At 37.4% G+C, this 16,881-nt stretch overlaps 1 protein-coding gene across 2 annotated transcripts in view; it reads left to right on the top strand.

Annotated features, from left to right (window-relative positions):
• The first annotated feature begins 1,561 nt into the window (after positions 1 to 1,561).
• Positions 1,562 to 16,881, top strand: part of c1qtnf12 (C1q and TNF related 12) — a 35,546-nt gene continuing 20,226 nt past the window's right edge. Inside the window, exon 1 of one of the 2 annotated variants that reach the window (XM_051662080.1) lies at positions 1,562 to 2,793. In XM_051662080.1, coding sequence (XP_051518040.1) covers positions 2,620 to 2,793 — 174 coding nt within the window. In that variant the 5' untranslated portion in view covers positions 1,562 to 2,619. The remainder of the gene's footprint in view (positions 2,794 to 16,881) is intronic. The other variant, XM_051662079.1, reaches the window with a different exon arrangement.

The following is a 16,881-nucleotide window of genomic DNA, read 5'->3' as shown; positions in this document are numbered from 1 at the left end:
CATTTCACTGTTCTGCTTTTTTTTTTTTTTTTTCAGTGTGATTGACAATTACTTGTACAACAGTGTGCTGCATTTGCACAAAGCAATATCTCAAGAAGGTGTGTGGGTATATAGGGGACAATGGAGAATACATTTCAGGAATGATAAGGAGAAGATGCTGTTGATTGCAATGAAAGCATTGCTTAGCTTTTTCCCTTCCTCAGTCAAATCATCCTTTATCTGTAAGAACATGAAATTGAGTCTTGGGGGCTCTTAAACAATTAGAAAATAAACATATCACTTAGCATTGATAGATATCTTTCTGTGAACTAGATTCAACTGCTTATCATGACTGTTTGGGACACAGTTGCATTTGGGAAGAAATTGGACCAGAAGCAGTAGTTTTGCATCAGATCTCAGCTGGATTTTTCTTAGCTTTATTCTTTGGCTCTGTAATAACTTCGTCTTTAATTCTTAAGATGAGTAGGCTAAATGGATGGGTCTTTCTCTCACTCACTCACTCACTCACTCACTCACTCACTCACTAAGAAATATTTTTAAAAATCTTAGTCATTATAGTATTCCTATTATATAATATATAACTTGATACAGTTGGTTAGACACATCTAGCAGTACTAGAATGCTTACATTTTTATTTTTTAAAGTATGTAATTAGGATTACAAGTCTGTAAATATTGGATAGAAATATAATTACTGAATTTTTATATTTGAACTTTTTACAAGGAGCAAGAGCAAAAATTACTTAATATAATCTAAAAATAATGCACCAGTATGCATATTTATTTCCTTTCATATTTGAATAATAAAGACAATATTAAACTGAAAAATTATTAAACTGAAAATGATGCATTTGAACAGTATTATTGTCAGCCACCAGATGGGGTAAGAGCATCAAGTGGCGAAGAACATCTTCCAGTACTGATGCTGTGCAGAGAGAGGATTTCCACATTAATCCACAAAGTTACAAAAATCTACATCATTTAATAATTTTATTTAAATATCATGCTGCATTGATTAATAGCATTATGTATTTTATGTAAATGTAAAACAATGATTGGATGACATTAACTTCTGGTGGTAATATTGTAGAAATAAATGCGAAATGGGAGGGTATGTTAACACTAATATTACACTCATCTTGTCTTTTTCTGAACATTTAAAAAGTTTTACTCAAAAGTGCAGTGTTGCATATTATGAAAAAGTATAGTTTGCATTATAGATATGTCTCTGACACAGTTTTGTCACGAAGTGTACATGAAGGTGGATACATTTCAGGATATCAGATTAGTAAATTAATGTATTTTCAGCACCTCTTTCTTCAAGTGGTGCCATGAAGAAGTCCTTTGTGAGTTCTTTGTATTCTCTTGAACTAAATGTCACATGTACAGAGCTTCCCAAAGTAGGACAGTCCTCAAACAGATTAACACTTACACACATGAACACATGTTCCCTTGAGTGTGCCTGCCAAAAAGCTCTCATTTGCTTTCTCAAAACTTAAGTAATTCATTAGTGAGATAAAACAGGGCTGAGCCCACTTGGGTTGCCAGTTTTACTGATGAGAAAAAGAGAAGCAGGGAAATCAGAAAGAGAGAGGGAGAGAGACAGAGAGGGGGGTTGTGATAAACTCTGCTGTGAGCGCTCCTGTAAGCAGAGTGAGAGAGTGCAGCAGTACAAGATCTGGAGAGAGTGAAAACACAACTGTGTTGAAACAAGCAAGCACAGAGTGAGCAAGACCTACCACAAAGTCTAGGCAGATTTTGCACTAAGAGGTGAGTGTGCATTTGTTTTTGTCACCCTGATGAATAAGGACTGGTGAGATGTGTGCAAGTGGGTGCATTTGAGGGTGTCAGACTGTGATCGTCCTGTCAAGTGCTTCACTTCTTTGAAGTTGCTCCAAGGCAGCCGTGGAGGACCAATTTTTCCCTGCAAGGTAAAAAGGCAATAGAAGGCTAAAGGCTACGAAAATTTCCAGTTCCCTCAGGACATTTTTTCCCACCTCAGCTTCAAAAAGGAACCACATGTGAAGACTGATGGAGCAAGGGCTCAGAGCTTACCAGAGAATAAACTCAACTGCATCCCTGACCACAGAGACTCCACAGCAGACAGAGGTAAAGAACCAGAGAAAGAGCGAGGGAATCTGAGAAATCTCCATCCACTCCCCCCTCCCCACCTTTCTTCATCTGCCTGGACCTTCCTCAGTTGCCCTCTGGTACCCCCAACAGGGCAGGAAGCGTGAAAAATCTCACTAATGGGTTTATTTGCCGTCAGCTCAGCCACGACCTGTCATTTCCCAGGACCACTTCACTTGACACATTTCATAGTCGAGTAAGCTTTACTTTGTTTCTGCCAAAGGAGCCTGAGCCCTGGAAGATCAAGACCAAGCTGAGGTATCAGTCAGATTGTTTCCCACAGGGAGGAGAATCCCTTAATCACGTTGCCTGTCTATTGCTGTATTTTCTTCCAGTGAGGTCAAGCATATGATTTGAAGCCAAGGGACATCTTGCTGTTGCTTTTTATTTCTCAAAGCTGAGTGACCAAGAACTTCCTGCTGAGAGAACAGACAGTGTGAGCGAGTCTGCTTTCTGACCCAACAAAAGTTTTCTGGCTGGTTGACTGAAGATGCGTTTCTGGCTGGTAGCTGTGGTGACGGCAGTGCTCTGGAGCCAGTGCATCCTTCTAGGGTGGGCTGAGGGCAGGAAGGTGCGGAAGAGGCCGAAGGAGCTCACTCCACAGCACACCGAAGCATTCAACATCACCCTTTCCAACAGCGAGGAACTGGATGGCAGCACAAAGGTAACAGGCCTGATGATACCCTATTCTGACATCCTAGTGATATAGTATCTGGGTAGTTGATATAACATTTCAAGCAGTTTCAGCATTGTCCTTTGGTGTGACAAAGTAACATTTTATTTTTTAAATAAAATAAAAGTTTCGCAATATATATATATATATATATATATATATATATATATATATATATATATATATATACATACACTGTATATACACCGATGAGCCAAAACATTATGTCCACCTGCATAATATGCTGTTGGTCCTCCGCATGCCGCCAAAACAGCACCGACCTGCCAAGGCATGGACTCTACAAGACCCCTGAAGTTGTTCTGTTGTATCTGGCACCAAGACATTAGCATCAGATTTTTTAATTAATAAGTTGCGAGGTGGAGCCGCTGTGGATCAGACTTGTTTGTCCAGCACATCCCACATATGCTCAATCGGATTGAGATCTTGGGAATTTGGAGGCCAGGGCAACACCTTGAACTCTTCATCATGTTTCTCAAACCATTCCCGAACAATGTGTGCAGTGTGGCAGGGCACATTATCCTGCTGAATAAGATCACTGCCATCAGGGAATACCATTGCCATGAAGTGGTGTACCTGGTATGCAACACTGTTTAGGTAGGTAGCACGTGTCAAATTGACATCCACATGAATGGCCGGACCCAGGGTTTCCCAACAAAACATTATCCTGAGCATCACAATCCCTTCACCAGCTTGTTGTCATCCCACAGTAAATCCTGATGCCATCACTTCCCAGGTAAACGACGCACACGTACACCGCCGTCCATGTGATGTAAAATAAAACAGGACTCATCGGACCATGTGACCTTCTTCCACTGCTCCAAGGTCCAGTTCAGACGCTCACGTGCCCATTGTAGGTGCTTTTGATGGTGGACAGGGGTCATCATGGCCACACTGCGGCTACGCAGCCCCATATGCAGCAGGTGTGTTGTGACACATAACACAAACCCTGTTGCCGGTTTGTGGTTTGTCCCTCCTCGGACCACTGTCAGTAGGTACTCACCACTGCTGAACGGGAGCACCCCACAAGCCTTGCTTACCAGTCATCTGGCCATAAAAATTTGATCCCTGTCAAAGTCGCTCAAAGTCTGTACTCCTGCCCATTTTTCCTGCATTCAACACGTTGACTATCAGAATTGATTGATCGCTTACCATTTAATCTACCCAGACCTTGACATGTGGCCTTGTTAGGAGATGACCAACGTTATTTGCTTCACCTGTGAGTGGTCATAATGTTTTGGCTCATCGGTGTGTGTATATATATATATATATATATATATATATATATGATAAACACATTTACCATTAATACACCATAAACCAGCATAAACACTGTCTGGAATGGTGGAAACTTTGCCGTGTGTTCGCCCAGAGTCATTACATTGACGCACAAACAACAAACACACACAGCAGTGATTCAGTGTCAGTGATAAAGTGATGGGGAAAGAACCTCTTAACACTATTTGTTGTATAAAACAAGCCTAGATGGGTCTTGTGATAGAAATCAAGTATTTTTCAGCCTATGTAAGGCACATTTGAATTAACACAGAGGCACATCAAGTCTAAACTATCACCAAAATGCAGAATGAGAAATTTTGTCGCTGACACCCTGACATGAATCGTGAACGTGGCTTCACGATTGCTGTAACAAAGTGGATCCACAGTCTACTTGCTGATTAATATTGTGTGGAAGATTTGAGTTTAAGAGATTTAATGCCCATTGCAATGAATATGCAAGCTATGCGGGGACTTGTTCTATAAATTAGTCAGACTCCCACTTAGACTTTGGGAAACGTTTAATGTTACTTGAATTGGTGCTATTTTAGTGCATTTCTATCTTTATACATGTGGAAGGCTTTGTTCGGAAAATGTTAATAAAAATTTGTTACATATTGATTTGTTTTCTTTCCTAAGAAGGAAAATAAATGATTTTTTACAGGAAAATAAGTATATTTAGAGTCAAATTTCAGCACTTCCAAAATCTGTGATTAATCGTGATTTACTATGAAAAATAATGCGATTTATCGCGATTTACATTTACATTTACATTTATGCATTTGGCAGACGCTTTTATCCAAAGCGACTTACAGTGCCCTGATTACAGGGACAATCCCCCTGGGGCAACCTGGAGTTAAGTGCCTTGCTCAAGGACACAATTTAAATTTTAAATCGACTGACAGCACTAATATATATATATATATATATATATATATATATATATATATATATTATTGCTGTCAGTCGATTATATATATATATATATATATATATATATATATATATATATATATATATATATATATAATTTTATGATCTCATATTAATTGAGAGACTACATGGAATATTTGTACTTTTTCAGATTTTGTTTGTTGAAAAATGTAAAAGAAATGGTAACGTCTCAGGACCTAAGAATACACCTACATTATACGTACGTGTAAATTTTAACCTTCAATAAAACAAAAGTGAAACGTTCTGTCAACTACCCATATATTTAGTTTGCCATTGCTTTTCTTCCGTTTATGTTGTGTTTATTTCTCAGCTCCACACAAGCCTGCTTTTGACCTTGCGTTTTGATGTTTGAAAATGAACCCACATCAGATGTGTTCAATTATGGTTTTATGTGAGGTAACACATGTCCTCTTGCCGCTATTTATTCAGTTTTTTACATAAAGATTGCTATTATTAGTTTGTTTTATGATGTGTCTTCATTTGAATGACAAACTTGGATATATATACAGTATATATATACAATATATATGTATTCCCAGGGAACATACAATCCAATAAAGTGTATACCTCAAGTGAGATGTAAATTACTTTAGATAAAATCGTCTGCCAAATGCAAATGTAATGCATTTCATCAACACAGCCTTCCTCAGAGTACTGTATGTCAAAATCACACTGTAACAACTAGACAGAGAAAATACTTTGTGTACTTGAGTGATGTTTTATAAATGCATTTAAATAGGTCTGGAGACTCATCAGAAAGCAAGACTGCTTTTGGCAGTTACAATTGTCTCTCCTCAAACTTTGTATATGTGCCCAAGCAGAAGTCGGCAGCTGCTCTGCAAACTTTGGCTATTTGAACAGGCTTAGAAAGAGCACATCCAAAGCCCTTGATGGAGATGCTACAACTATTTCTGATTAGCTTGGCACAGATTCAAACTTGTAAGTTTCTAGAGAATTAGAGCCCTTGACAGTTGTAATTCTCAAACAGCTCAACAAATTGAGATTCAGTGTATGTAAAAAATGTTTTGGATAGAAAAGTTTTGCAAGTGTTTCAGATACAATATGGTGTGAAAGTCAAAGCGCAGGCTCTAATGTGTTAAATGGATGACAGCCTGGATAACTGCCTGAGTTATGTGAAGAATGTACATTCAGTGGGACTCATCAGAGCATCAATTAGTCCTCTTGTTAGAGGTTCTCCACCAGAACTGCCACTAGAACCTAAAGGAAAGGGCTTGTTTATTATTTGAGACTCTGTGGTGTCAGTAGGTTACGGATGATGATAACATTAAACAACTTAACCTGACACGTGTATTGGTAACACTGTACAATAAGACTTTATTTGTTAACATTAGTTAATGTATTAGATATCACAAACTAGCAATGAATAATGATTTTACAGCATGTATTAATCTTGGTTAATTTATAAATATACAACTTTTTAGTTCATGTTTGTTCATAATTAATTAACTAATGTTATCATATACAACTTTTAATGTAAAAAATGTAGAAACTAGAAAGGCGAAGTTTGTCACGACATACTTTGATGTTGGCTTGAAAAAGCCTAGCGCTGAAGTTTAAAATAATTTTGAAAGCTTGATGTTTGAAGGTTTTACAGGCCCAACTGTCCGACAGACAGACAGAAAGAACAGTATGAAGAATATTTTTGATCATCCGTTTTGGGAAAATTGTAAGTCGGATCAAGTTAGAAAAGTCGTAGCAAACCGAGTCAAAACAGTCTGAAGGTCTGTGCCAAATTTGCTGGACGTAGGATTTAAAATAGGAAATTTAGCTGGTTTGTATTTTGGTAAAGCACTAAACATCTTTTTCAAGCCAACAAACAGTATTTAGCATTTACCAAGATTAGAAATGCTGATAGTAAACTATTGTTCACTGTTATTTCATGTTAACTTATTCTTACTATACTTACTATAGGCTAAGTAAAGTTAACAAATGCAGCCTTATTGTAGTGTTACCCATGTATTTTTCTTTAAATTTGTCTGTGTATAAAATAAACACAGATATTTTCAATTCTGAAAATTACCATTAATTTCTTGGAAACCTTGGAAAATATCATCATGCCCTCTGAAGCAGAATTATCATATACAGTAAGTGCGTTGACATTTTCTGGCTCCAGCATGGCCAAGATATTTCTATTTCAATCCTTTATTTGTTTATTGCTGTTGTATTGTTTAGATATTGGGTTTTCCATTGGAAAATTAGCTCTTGTCCTAGCCCACCCATAGAGATGGCATTCTCAAATAACTCTCCCCCTCTAACCCTGTGCCAACCACTCTCACTATAACTTGTGTGCTTGAGTGATCTTGTTGACAAGGGTTATTGTGTTATTCAGATAAATGTCAGAGAAAGAGAGTTCTTAGTTTTTACACATCACTGTAGTATGTTGTGGCCATCTGGCTGTGCCTTATCTCTGTACTGCATGTTTATTTGAAGTGCTTGGCCCCTGTAAAAGAGGCTATGACCAGTGACCTTGAGTCAACCTCCATGGCCTCTTGAGGCTGTAACTTACTGAGACTTCTTTGTGCTTTCTCATCATCGCACCCTAAATGTCTCCTTCACCACATCTTCTTCGTCCATTTGTGGTCCAGCAAAGGCAGGCTGCCATGATGTAATTCCTGGGAAAGTTAGGTGGGGAGATATTTCAAGACCCTTGGCAGAGCTCTTTCCCAGCCCACTGATTCTGTAATTCACAGGCCAGGCTGACTCCGCTGTGTCTAGGACATCCGATAGGGGCGGTGCTGCCCCCTGAAAAAACTGGGGCAGCAGGCCGCATAAGCCCCTCACAAAGCCTCATAGAAAGGGTCTTGAAAGAGGACACTTTGAGAAGGATTAGTCACTTTCCCTCCCCTTCCTTACATTCTTTTCATCTTGTCCCATACAATCAGAGAGTAATGACATAATCACTCTTAAACCCAGTGTTATACCAGATTGTGTCACTTGGGCTGGGGACCCAGGGTTAAGGTGACATTCAGAGTTAGGGATGGAGATCACCTTTAGAGATATATGTGAGATTTTGTAGGATCCATGTGCTGTTTATTGTTCTACTACCATTTCATGCTACAAGCCATGCTGGGATCATGCTGGGATGCCATTTAAAGGTTTCTGCTGTTTATAATTAATAATTTTATCACACAATATACATTTTGCACATATACAGTGAAATTCTTTTTTTCACATATCCCAGCTAAGCTAAAGTCAGAGCACAGGGTCAGCCATGATACAGCACCCCTGGAGCAGATAGGGTCAAGGGCCTTGCTCAAGGGCCCAACAGTGGCATCTTGGCAGTGCTGGGGCTTGAACCCCCAACCTTCTGATCAGTAACCCTTAACCGCTGAGCCACCACTGCTTGATATAAAGCCAAATAATAATTTCCTTTTTGTATTTCTATCTTGAGTTCCAAAGCAGTAATGACTTGGTACCAAAAGAAACCTCAGTTTCAGGTAAGAAGGTGAGTTCAGGTTTGTTGTGATTTTAATACCATAATAGAACTCATTAACTGATCCATAAAGCTTTTCATCACCACTCTTTGATATAATTGTCTAAGGTAACATTTATAGTTAGGGATAGAGATCACTTTTACATATATACGTAGGTGAGGTTTGTAGGATCCATGTGCTGTTTATTGACCTACAGTACTACCAACATGCTATAACAACATGATCACATTGGAATTACATGTTGCTACTGAATGTTCTGGTACCCTGACATTGTCAGAGACACGTGGAAACCAGGAAGTAACCGTGTTCACATAAACAATAAGCGCCATTTGGAGGTTGAATATTCCCTCTAAAATTACATTTTTACTCCAATGATGGTTAGGTTTAGGGGTTGGTTTAGGGCATATGGTTAATTAAACATGCATTCCTGTTGACCATTACATTACTTACAACTAAAACATCTCACATTTGGTGCCACTCTGTGGATATTCGTCCGAAAACTGAACCTCACATGCGCCCATACGTTCAACAACAAAGCTTCAGCCACTGGGGGCAGTAATTCGAATTTCGCTAAGCACAGACCGAATTCAGCTGAAGAATTTTTTACCCACTGTTGCCGAATGTGAGATCAGTTTGGCTGGTAATCACATTAAAGAGCCAAATTGGTGACCAAAGACCTAAAGGCAGGGATACTTCCGGAGAAGTTCTTCTTCGATCAGGGGTAAAAAAAAAGAAGTTTGAAACACCCGTGAAATGATATAGTGTTGGCAAACATTCAGACACTCGCCACACCTCTTTGGGAGGCATTTAGAAGTACATTTAAATATGAGGATGCTCAAGACCACATTTAAAACCTTAACTAATGTAACATTAAAAAGTGTTATCAATGACTTTATGCCTCATTCTAGGAGTAGAATTCACATGAGATCAGTAAAAGAAGCTGTTATAACCACTCAGTGATGATTAAAGTAATATATATGCAGTAGATAATGTGTAATTTGTCTCGTTTACATTCTGTATTCATGACGCTAATGCGCTAACACGCTATACATATGCCATAATATGTGGCGACTACACTCTGTTATTGTAATTTATGTTGACACTGATACTAATGCAAAGATGGGTTTATAAAAGAGTGTTAATGGGCAGAATACAGACAATAGAATGGTGATAAGAGAGGGATATCTTTCTTAGGGCAGATGTGTAAATGACTTTCGCTGCAGATGGCACATAAGTGAATGGGTACTTAAGAGTATTTGAGTAGATTTTATTCCTTTTGTCTCAACGTGAACGATCGTACAGATGTAGGTAAATCTGCACCAGCTCGCTAATAACTCTGCTCTCCGGTGTGTTCATGTTGACTGATCTTAACTGACTGAACACTGTAAACACAATAAGCTGTCTGCCTCAAAACAGGTGGAGCTTCAGGTCACGCCTACCGATGATGTGGACCAATGGCAATAAGAATGTGTTTAGCAGCCGGTAAGAAGTTTTCCTAAAAGTTTGCCCCGGCAAGCTGTTTTGGACCACTGAAACTAACTCAAAAACACCTTTTTTTTGGCCAGATTTTGTTCGAAATGCCGTCACACATGTTCGTTCTTCGATTTTGTATATTAAGTGTGTATTAAGCCTTAAGAGTGAGCTACTGTTTTTTCTTGTTTGTTTCAGTAATTATACCAGAAGAAATCATTAAGGCTTAATTTTTTGAGTTCTCAAAGAGGGAGAAACATTTACACCCCTGAAACTGGTATTCCTGAAAAAGGTTGTTTGATATCGCTTTTTAATATTATTTTATTTTTTGGGCTTCTTGCCTTTAGGACAGTAGAGTATAGATAGGAAAGTAGGGGTGAGATAGGGGGATTGCAACCAGGATACAGGTTGGACACAAACCCAGGATCCATACATTTACTGAACACTGGCCAATTAAGGCCATTGGAGCACTCACATGGGACACTCAGTACAGTGAAATGATTTCCTTAGGCAGACACTTTTATCCAAAGCGACTAACAGTGCACTTTTTACTGGTACAGGTTAATTGCTTGCTCAAGGACACAATGGTGTTGGCTGTGGAGACTGAACTGGCATCCTTCTGCTTACCAGTTCTGTGCTTTAGCCCTCTATGCTACCACCACTCGTTACAGTGAGGAACACCATGTACAGACATAACTGACTTAAAATAACTAAAATTAAAAAACCTGTCCTAAACTGTGGTCATATTTTTCTATTTTTAAACATGACTAGCAGAGGTTTTTTTTTTGTTGTTTTTTTTGCTGACATTAAAGTATTATGTTTAGGAGTATTCTATAGGCTAAGCAGTTAAATAAATGTGTACCTGAGATGTAATCTTACAATTATCCGCTTTATCTCTTTTTAAGTTCAAAATTACTCCTGAGAAGCTTAAAACCACAAGAGTTATTTCCCTCCCAGAGAGTGCAACATGGTACACTGCTATAGGTGTGGTGTATCTGAAGAATGCCTTAGCTGTCCATTTGACCTACCACAGATAATAGGGAAATGAGCACTAGTGCAAACTAGCTCAACGTTATAATTTGAACACAAAGCAGGTGTGATGCTGCATTCAGACACTCTTCAAGTCTTTGACTTTTTTATGGTGAGGGGAGGGCACGATAATTCCTCAGCAGATCTCATAATTGGCCTTGTGCCTCTCTCCCCTCACATGTCTTCACTAGCCAGGAATGCACACTTGATATATACATATAAATATCTAAATTATGTTTACACTGCTATACATTGTCATGGAACAAGGAGAGTTATTAAAACAACACAAAGACCTCATTACTTCGCTTACTTCATTTGTTTTCTGAAAATACGAATGTAGTCTCACACATACATGTTGTTGTGCTTGGTAAGAATGCGCTAGATCTGAGTAAAATAGATTCAGCCATCTGTGATGTCACTATTTAATGACCTGTGGGCTTAATGGGTGAATTTCCAAATTTTCCCCCATGAGTAATAACACAGCAGTTAACTGCCTGCTTCATTGCTCACATAAGAATGTGATGAAAGGAACTTTATGGTGACTGCCAAAAAATTATTCAACGTACATGTGAAAAAAAAAAAAGAAAAGATCTGTCATCAATTTGGAGTGTATTAGTTATCAGACCTTGTCCACAGGGAGGGATTTACAGAATAACGAGGCCTCAGAAATTAAATATACAGTGGTGCTGGGTCTGTTAACTGTTAAATGATGGCTTTTGAAGGTTTCTGCTGCTTGATATGGAGCCAAATAATCATTTCTCTTTTGTATCTATTTGTTGAGTTCCAAAGCTGTAATGACTTGGTACCAAAAAGAAACCTTAATTGCAGGTATGAATTGGAGGTATGGTATGAATGCGTTCGAATAATAAAATCCATAAATCTGTTAACTGACCCATAAAGCTGTGTTTGGGAACATACCATCATCACACATTTTTCTCTCGCACACATACCGGGTTCTCGGCATGGCGACTGCCTAAAAAAAGGGAATATATAAGGGGTAGTTCACCCAAAAATGACAGTTCTGTCATTATTTACTTACGCTCATGTCTTTCCAAATGCATATGACTTACTTTCTTCCATGAAACACAAAAAGAGATATTTAGCAGAATGTTCAAGCTGCTCTAGCCCTTGTCACCATTTACTTTCATTGTTATTCTTTTCGGTACAATGAAAATGAATGGTGACTGAGGTGGTGTCATTCTGCCTAACATCTCCCTTTGTTGTCCTCACAAGAAGGAAAGTCATATGGGTTTGGAACAACATGAGGGTGATTAACTGATGACAGGATTTTCCTTTTTGGGTGAACTATCCCTTTAATAAGACCTGTGTATGGCCATATTTGGTGTATTGCATGGCTTATCCATCACGCTCTCTTTTGTCAGTTAGGGTATAGAAGTGAAACGGTGGGTGAATGGAAAGATGGTGGGTGCGTGACATGGATGATGCACGCAGGTTCCTCGTGATGATACGGCATGAGGGGATCCTTCCCCAAAGGCAAGGGATGGGTAAAATCATCAAGCCATGCATGGATGAATGCACAGCCAGTAACGATACACCCATCTAGAAACAACAATGACTTTGGGAAAGCCCTCAGTCAATGTGTCTCACTGTATACTGGCATTGCCAGCTTTTTCTGAGGTGTTGGCACTGAAAGCTGGACCTTTATTTTGCCATGTCAATAATATGGTTATTCCATCTTCGCAGTATTCAAAATAGTATAAACGTTTTAGCGGTATATTTTAGATTTTCTTTTAGATTTCGATTTTTAGGACTATATTCAAAGGGATAGTTTACCACAAAATGAAAATTCTGCCATCATTTATTCAGTAGTGACTGAGACTACCATTCTCTCTTCAGATTGCATGAGAGTAAGTAAAAGATGGAATAATTTTAATTTTTTGGGTGAACTGTTTCTGTAATGTCCAGTAAACATCTGGTAAATAAGGTAACAGATTCTTTTTTTTCTTTCATTTAATGTAATTTAAACTCAGGACTGTGTAAACATACTTACAGTTAGATTTTAAAGTTACTTGTCACTGAGTTAATGTGAAGTGAAATGATTTTGTGCCATTTTGTATATTCAAAATGTGTAATGAAATGGATATAAAGCCCAGGTGAGGCTAGGTTCTCCACAATCAAACACTGCTGCATAATTGCTGATTGTGGCCTCAAGGCAGGTTTTTATGGCTACAGTATGTTTATGTTTGCTGTGGCATGCTGCCATGAAAAATGTCTCCAATGTTTCTATCTCAAAATAAACACATTTCTAAACATTTTCTAATTTTCCCTAAATGTTAAACAAATACTGAGCTCTAAAGAGTTGTGGAGGAATTTTGCAATCTTAATTAAGATATATATGTGAACACAGGCTGTTATTATATGCCCTAAATCTAAAAGTTAATCTGTTCAATGTATGTTGGAATTTTAATATTTGAAAATTTGAAAAGAGAATTCCATCATTATCTAAATAATGTTAAATACTACAGCAATGCGTTTTGATCAATCAGCAGAAGCTTGATTGTTAACACACAATATTTAGTGTACTAAAATTAATAAACTTAGTGTACTACAAATTGAATTGAATTGCAGAGGAGCTTTGTTCTGGTAAATCAAAATCCAAAATTACAATTTGGCAAACAACTGTATTTGCAGTTACATGGAGGTTAGACATAATGTTTGCACTTTATTGTACAGTATGTGTACTTTCAGTATTCTTGCAGTGTACTTACCCAAGAAAGTACTGAATAGTATTTAGGTAGCTACAGTACATGTACTTAATATGGGTTAAGGTTAGGGTTAGGGTTTAGGGTTAGTACCCAGTAATTACTATAGTTACTGTAATTATATAATATGTAAAATTAGAACAGTACTGTAAAATAAAGTGCTACGAGCATAATTCATAAATAAATTACTTTATAATTACAGAGTTAGTAGGGTAAATATTTCTAGACACATTGTGTGGGTTATTGAATGCTAATAGTATTTGTCAAAAATGTACTTAAACCAGTTTACAAAAATATATGCAATACACTACATTTTCCATATAATTTTTCATTTGCTTAGTAGTAGGTAGAATGCTCATAGTAGTTTGTCTAATCCCCTTTTTCATCTTTCTTTCAGAGTACTTTCAGGTTCTCTGCTTGACTTTTTTACACTCTCTCTAATGGAGCATTTGGCAGCTTTGCTTTACAAAGGTCTGCTGTTTTAACAGCCCCAAAACAAACTCATCAGAGAAAAATCCACCCCAGTGGTATGCTGAGATAATAACAGCTTGCCATGATCTGTCATGATCTGAATAACTTCAGCACAGGGCTTTTCATACAAGCCATGCTACCGCTGTCAACTGCATCGACTGTGTACATAGTGCACTGAAATATTGGAAACTGTACTGTGCTATAATAACCACTGCACATTCCATATCAACCTAAAGTCTCTGTAAAAAAATCATTTCTTGTCCAAAAATGGTTCCAAAGACCTTTAGCAATTTGTGTTGAAGTCTGACCAGAGAACTGGTCATTTTGTTATGTTCAGTTACACTCAGAATCATTGTTCCAGGGAGGGCAATAATGTGTTTGCATTTCAGTATTGAGCAAAAAATTGGTTTGTGCTTTTTTGTGTTAAAGAGAATATGAGAGAATATGATAAAAAAGAAAAAGAAAAAAAAAAGGTTGCATGAAGTATTAATGTGTCTCCACAAACTTTTCACATTTCCAAGCAGCAACTTTAGGCAAGTTAATCCTTGCCTTGACAGAATTATGGATCCTCCCCATACTCTACATATCTGATGTGTCTCTGATCATTCTTAGTGTTAATTGAAGTTCCTCATATATTTTTAGTGAAGGTGTTGACTTGTCCAGCTTGCAAATCTTGTGGAAACTGGTTGTAGCACTCTAGATGTACAGAGAGAGAGGTATTTCTTTCAACCTGAAGTTTGAGAAGGCTTCTGTGGCTTTAACTGCTATAGATTACAGAAGTTACTCTTACAAACAAACAAACAAATGCACCGTTCCACCACTTATGGGTTCTTTTGGCAGCCCAGAAGAGAGCTTAGCTCTGTGGGGTTAATAAAAACACCCAGTTTCCTACAGATTATTGGAGATTTGGAGCTTCTTTAAATTTCCATCAGGATAATTGGATCAGGAAAAACTCAGGATTTGACATAAATCATGATATTTCACGGATCACCGTCATTGTCATCGTGCCTGCTTTAAGGAATATTCTGGGTTCAATACAAGTTAAGCTCAATTGACAGCATTTGTGGCATAATATTGATTACCACAAAAAAGTATTTCGATTTTTAGATGTAGAAAAATCTGAGTTACAGTGAGTCCGTAATCGTTAAAATACTCACTATTTCAAAAGTATAGCCACAAGACATACACAATATGTGTGTTAACATGAGTTTAGTGTTACTTATCAACCTTTTCTGTGTAAAGTTATAGCCAATTTTACAACATTGTTGACATGACGATGTAATGTCAGCAAACCCTAAAACCCTAAAATGACTGTAAAAATTATGATTTAAACAACTTTACTGCTCAAATAATACACGAGTTTTAACAGAAGAATTAATGTAATTGCTTTTACAACATTATAAGCTTCACATTTCTGCCTTTTAAACGCTCAAAAAATTGGCCCCATTCACTTTGTAAGCGCCTCACTGTAACTTCGATTTCTGCTTTTTTTAAAGAAAAGGATGGACGGGTTTAAATATTTTTTGGGGTAATCAATTTTATGCCACAAATGCTGTCGATTGAGATTAACTTTTATATTGTATTGAACCCAGAATATTCCTTTAATTGACCCGCAGCTGCTGTTTTGAACGGTATTTGAACTTTTCATGAAGAAATCACACAAACTGTGATTTTAATTTCCAAAGTGCAATTGCTATAAGGTCAAATATGATCTAACAATGATCTTATATGAACAAAACCCATTGAAGGTCTAACGGGCAGAACATGACCCACCATGTCATATTGCTAAAATTATGTTTTTGCATTTAATTTGAATGCACTAAGTAACAGTTGTTAAATTGAAAATGCCTGTTATAAAGTGTGAACATTGAATATGATAATTCTGAAGTAAAATATTATTATTTAGCCTACTGTATGTGGGTTAATAATTTAAGCAGTAAAGACATGCATATTGTGTGCCTCATGGTAGTTTTCATTTCCAAATGCCACATTTCTAAGGCTTTAGAAGTGTGTTAAGCATGTGAGAATGTAAATTCATCAACCTATTACATGTCAGACATAGTCATACAGGCCTTTTGAATCAATTTAACAATAATTCTGAAAGAACCTACATAATTTCTTCACTGTAAACCTTTATAATAAGTTGTATTAACATTAACAAACATTCTTACATTATCAAATGTTTAAAAGATTATTAAAACTGCAGTGCTGCCCACATCCACCATTAAAATCTGCTGCTCAAAAAAACCTGGAAGCGTGGTTGCCTGAGCTGTGACGTCAGAGTAATTTCATCTTTTTGGCACAGGAAATTAAACAACTTAACAGACCTGCCAAAGTAGATATTGATCCTTAATGAACCCATGTTGTATCAACAACATTTTGGGGACTTCATGACCTGAGCATTTGTTCTTTCTGGTAACATCCTGTGGATAATCTTTGGCGAGGCTTTGACATACTGATAATAAAGTCTATATTTATAAAGCATTCCTTAAAAGACAATGGAAAAGAAACAAATCATGTCTTCTCCCAGTGTTTGGGGAAGATCTGAGGGATTGCCGTAACAGTATCTTCACAAATCTGTCTGTCTTTTAGCTGTCTCCAGGTTCTTAATTCACAACAATAACACACAGACATCCAACATGCAAGAGGCTTGTGTGCTAGTTAAGTTGTTTATTTTGTCTCCT

The sequence above is a fragment of the Myxocyprinus asiaticus genome, chromosome 29 (genome assembly GCF_019703515.2).
Source record: "Myxocyprinus asiaticus isolate MX2 ecotype Aquarium Trade chromosome 29, UBuf_Myxa_2, whole genome shotgun sequence".
Classification (NCBI taxonomy): domain Eukaryota; kingdom Metazoa; phylum Chordata; class Actinopteri; order Cypriniformes; family Catostomidae; genus Myxocyprinus; species Myxocyprinus asiaticus.
Note: the sequence above shows the minus strand (reverse complement) of the source record. Positions and strands in the feature narration are given on the sequence as shown.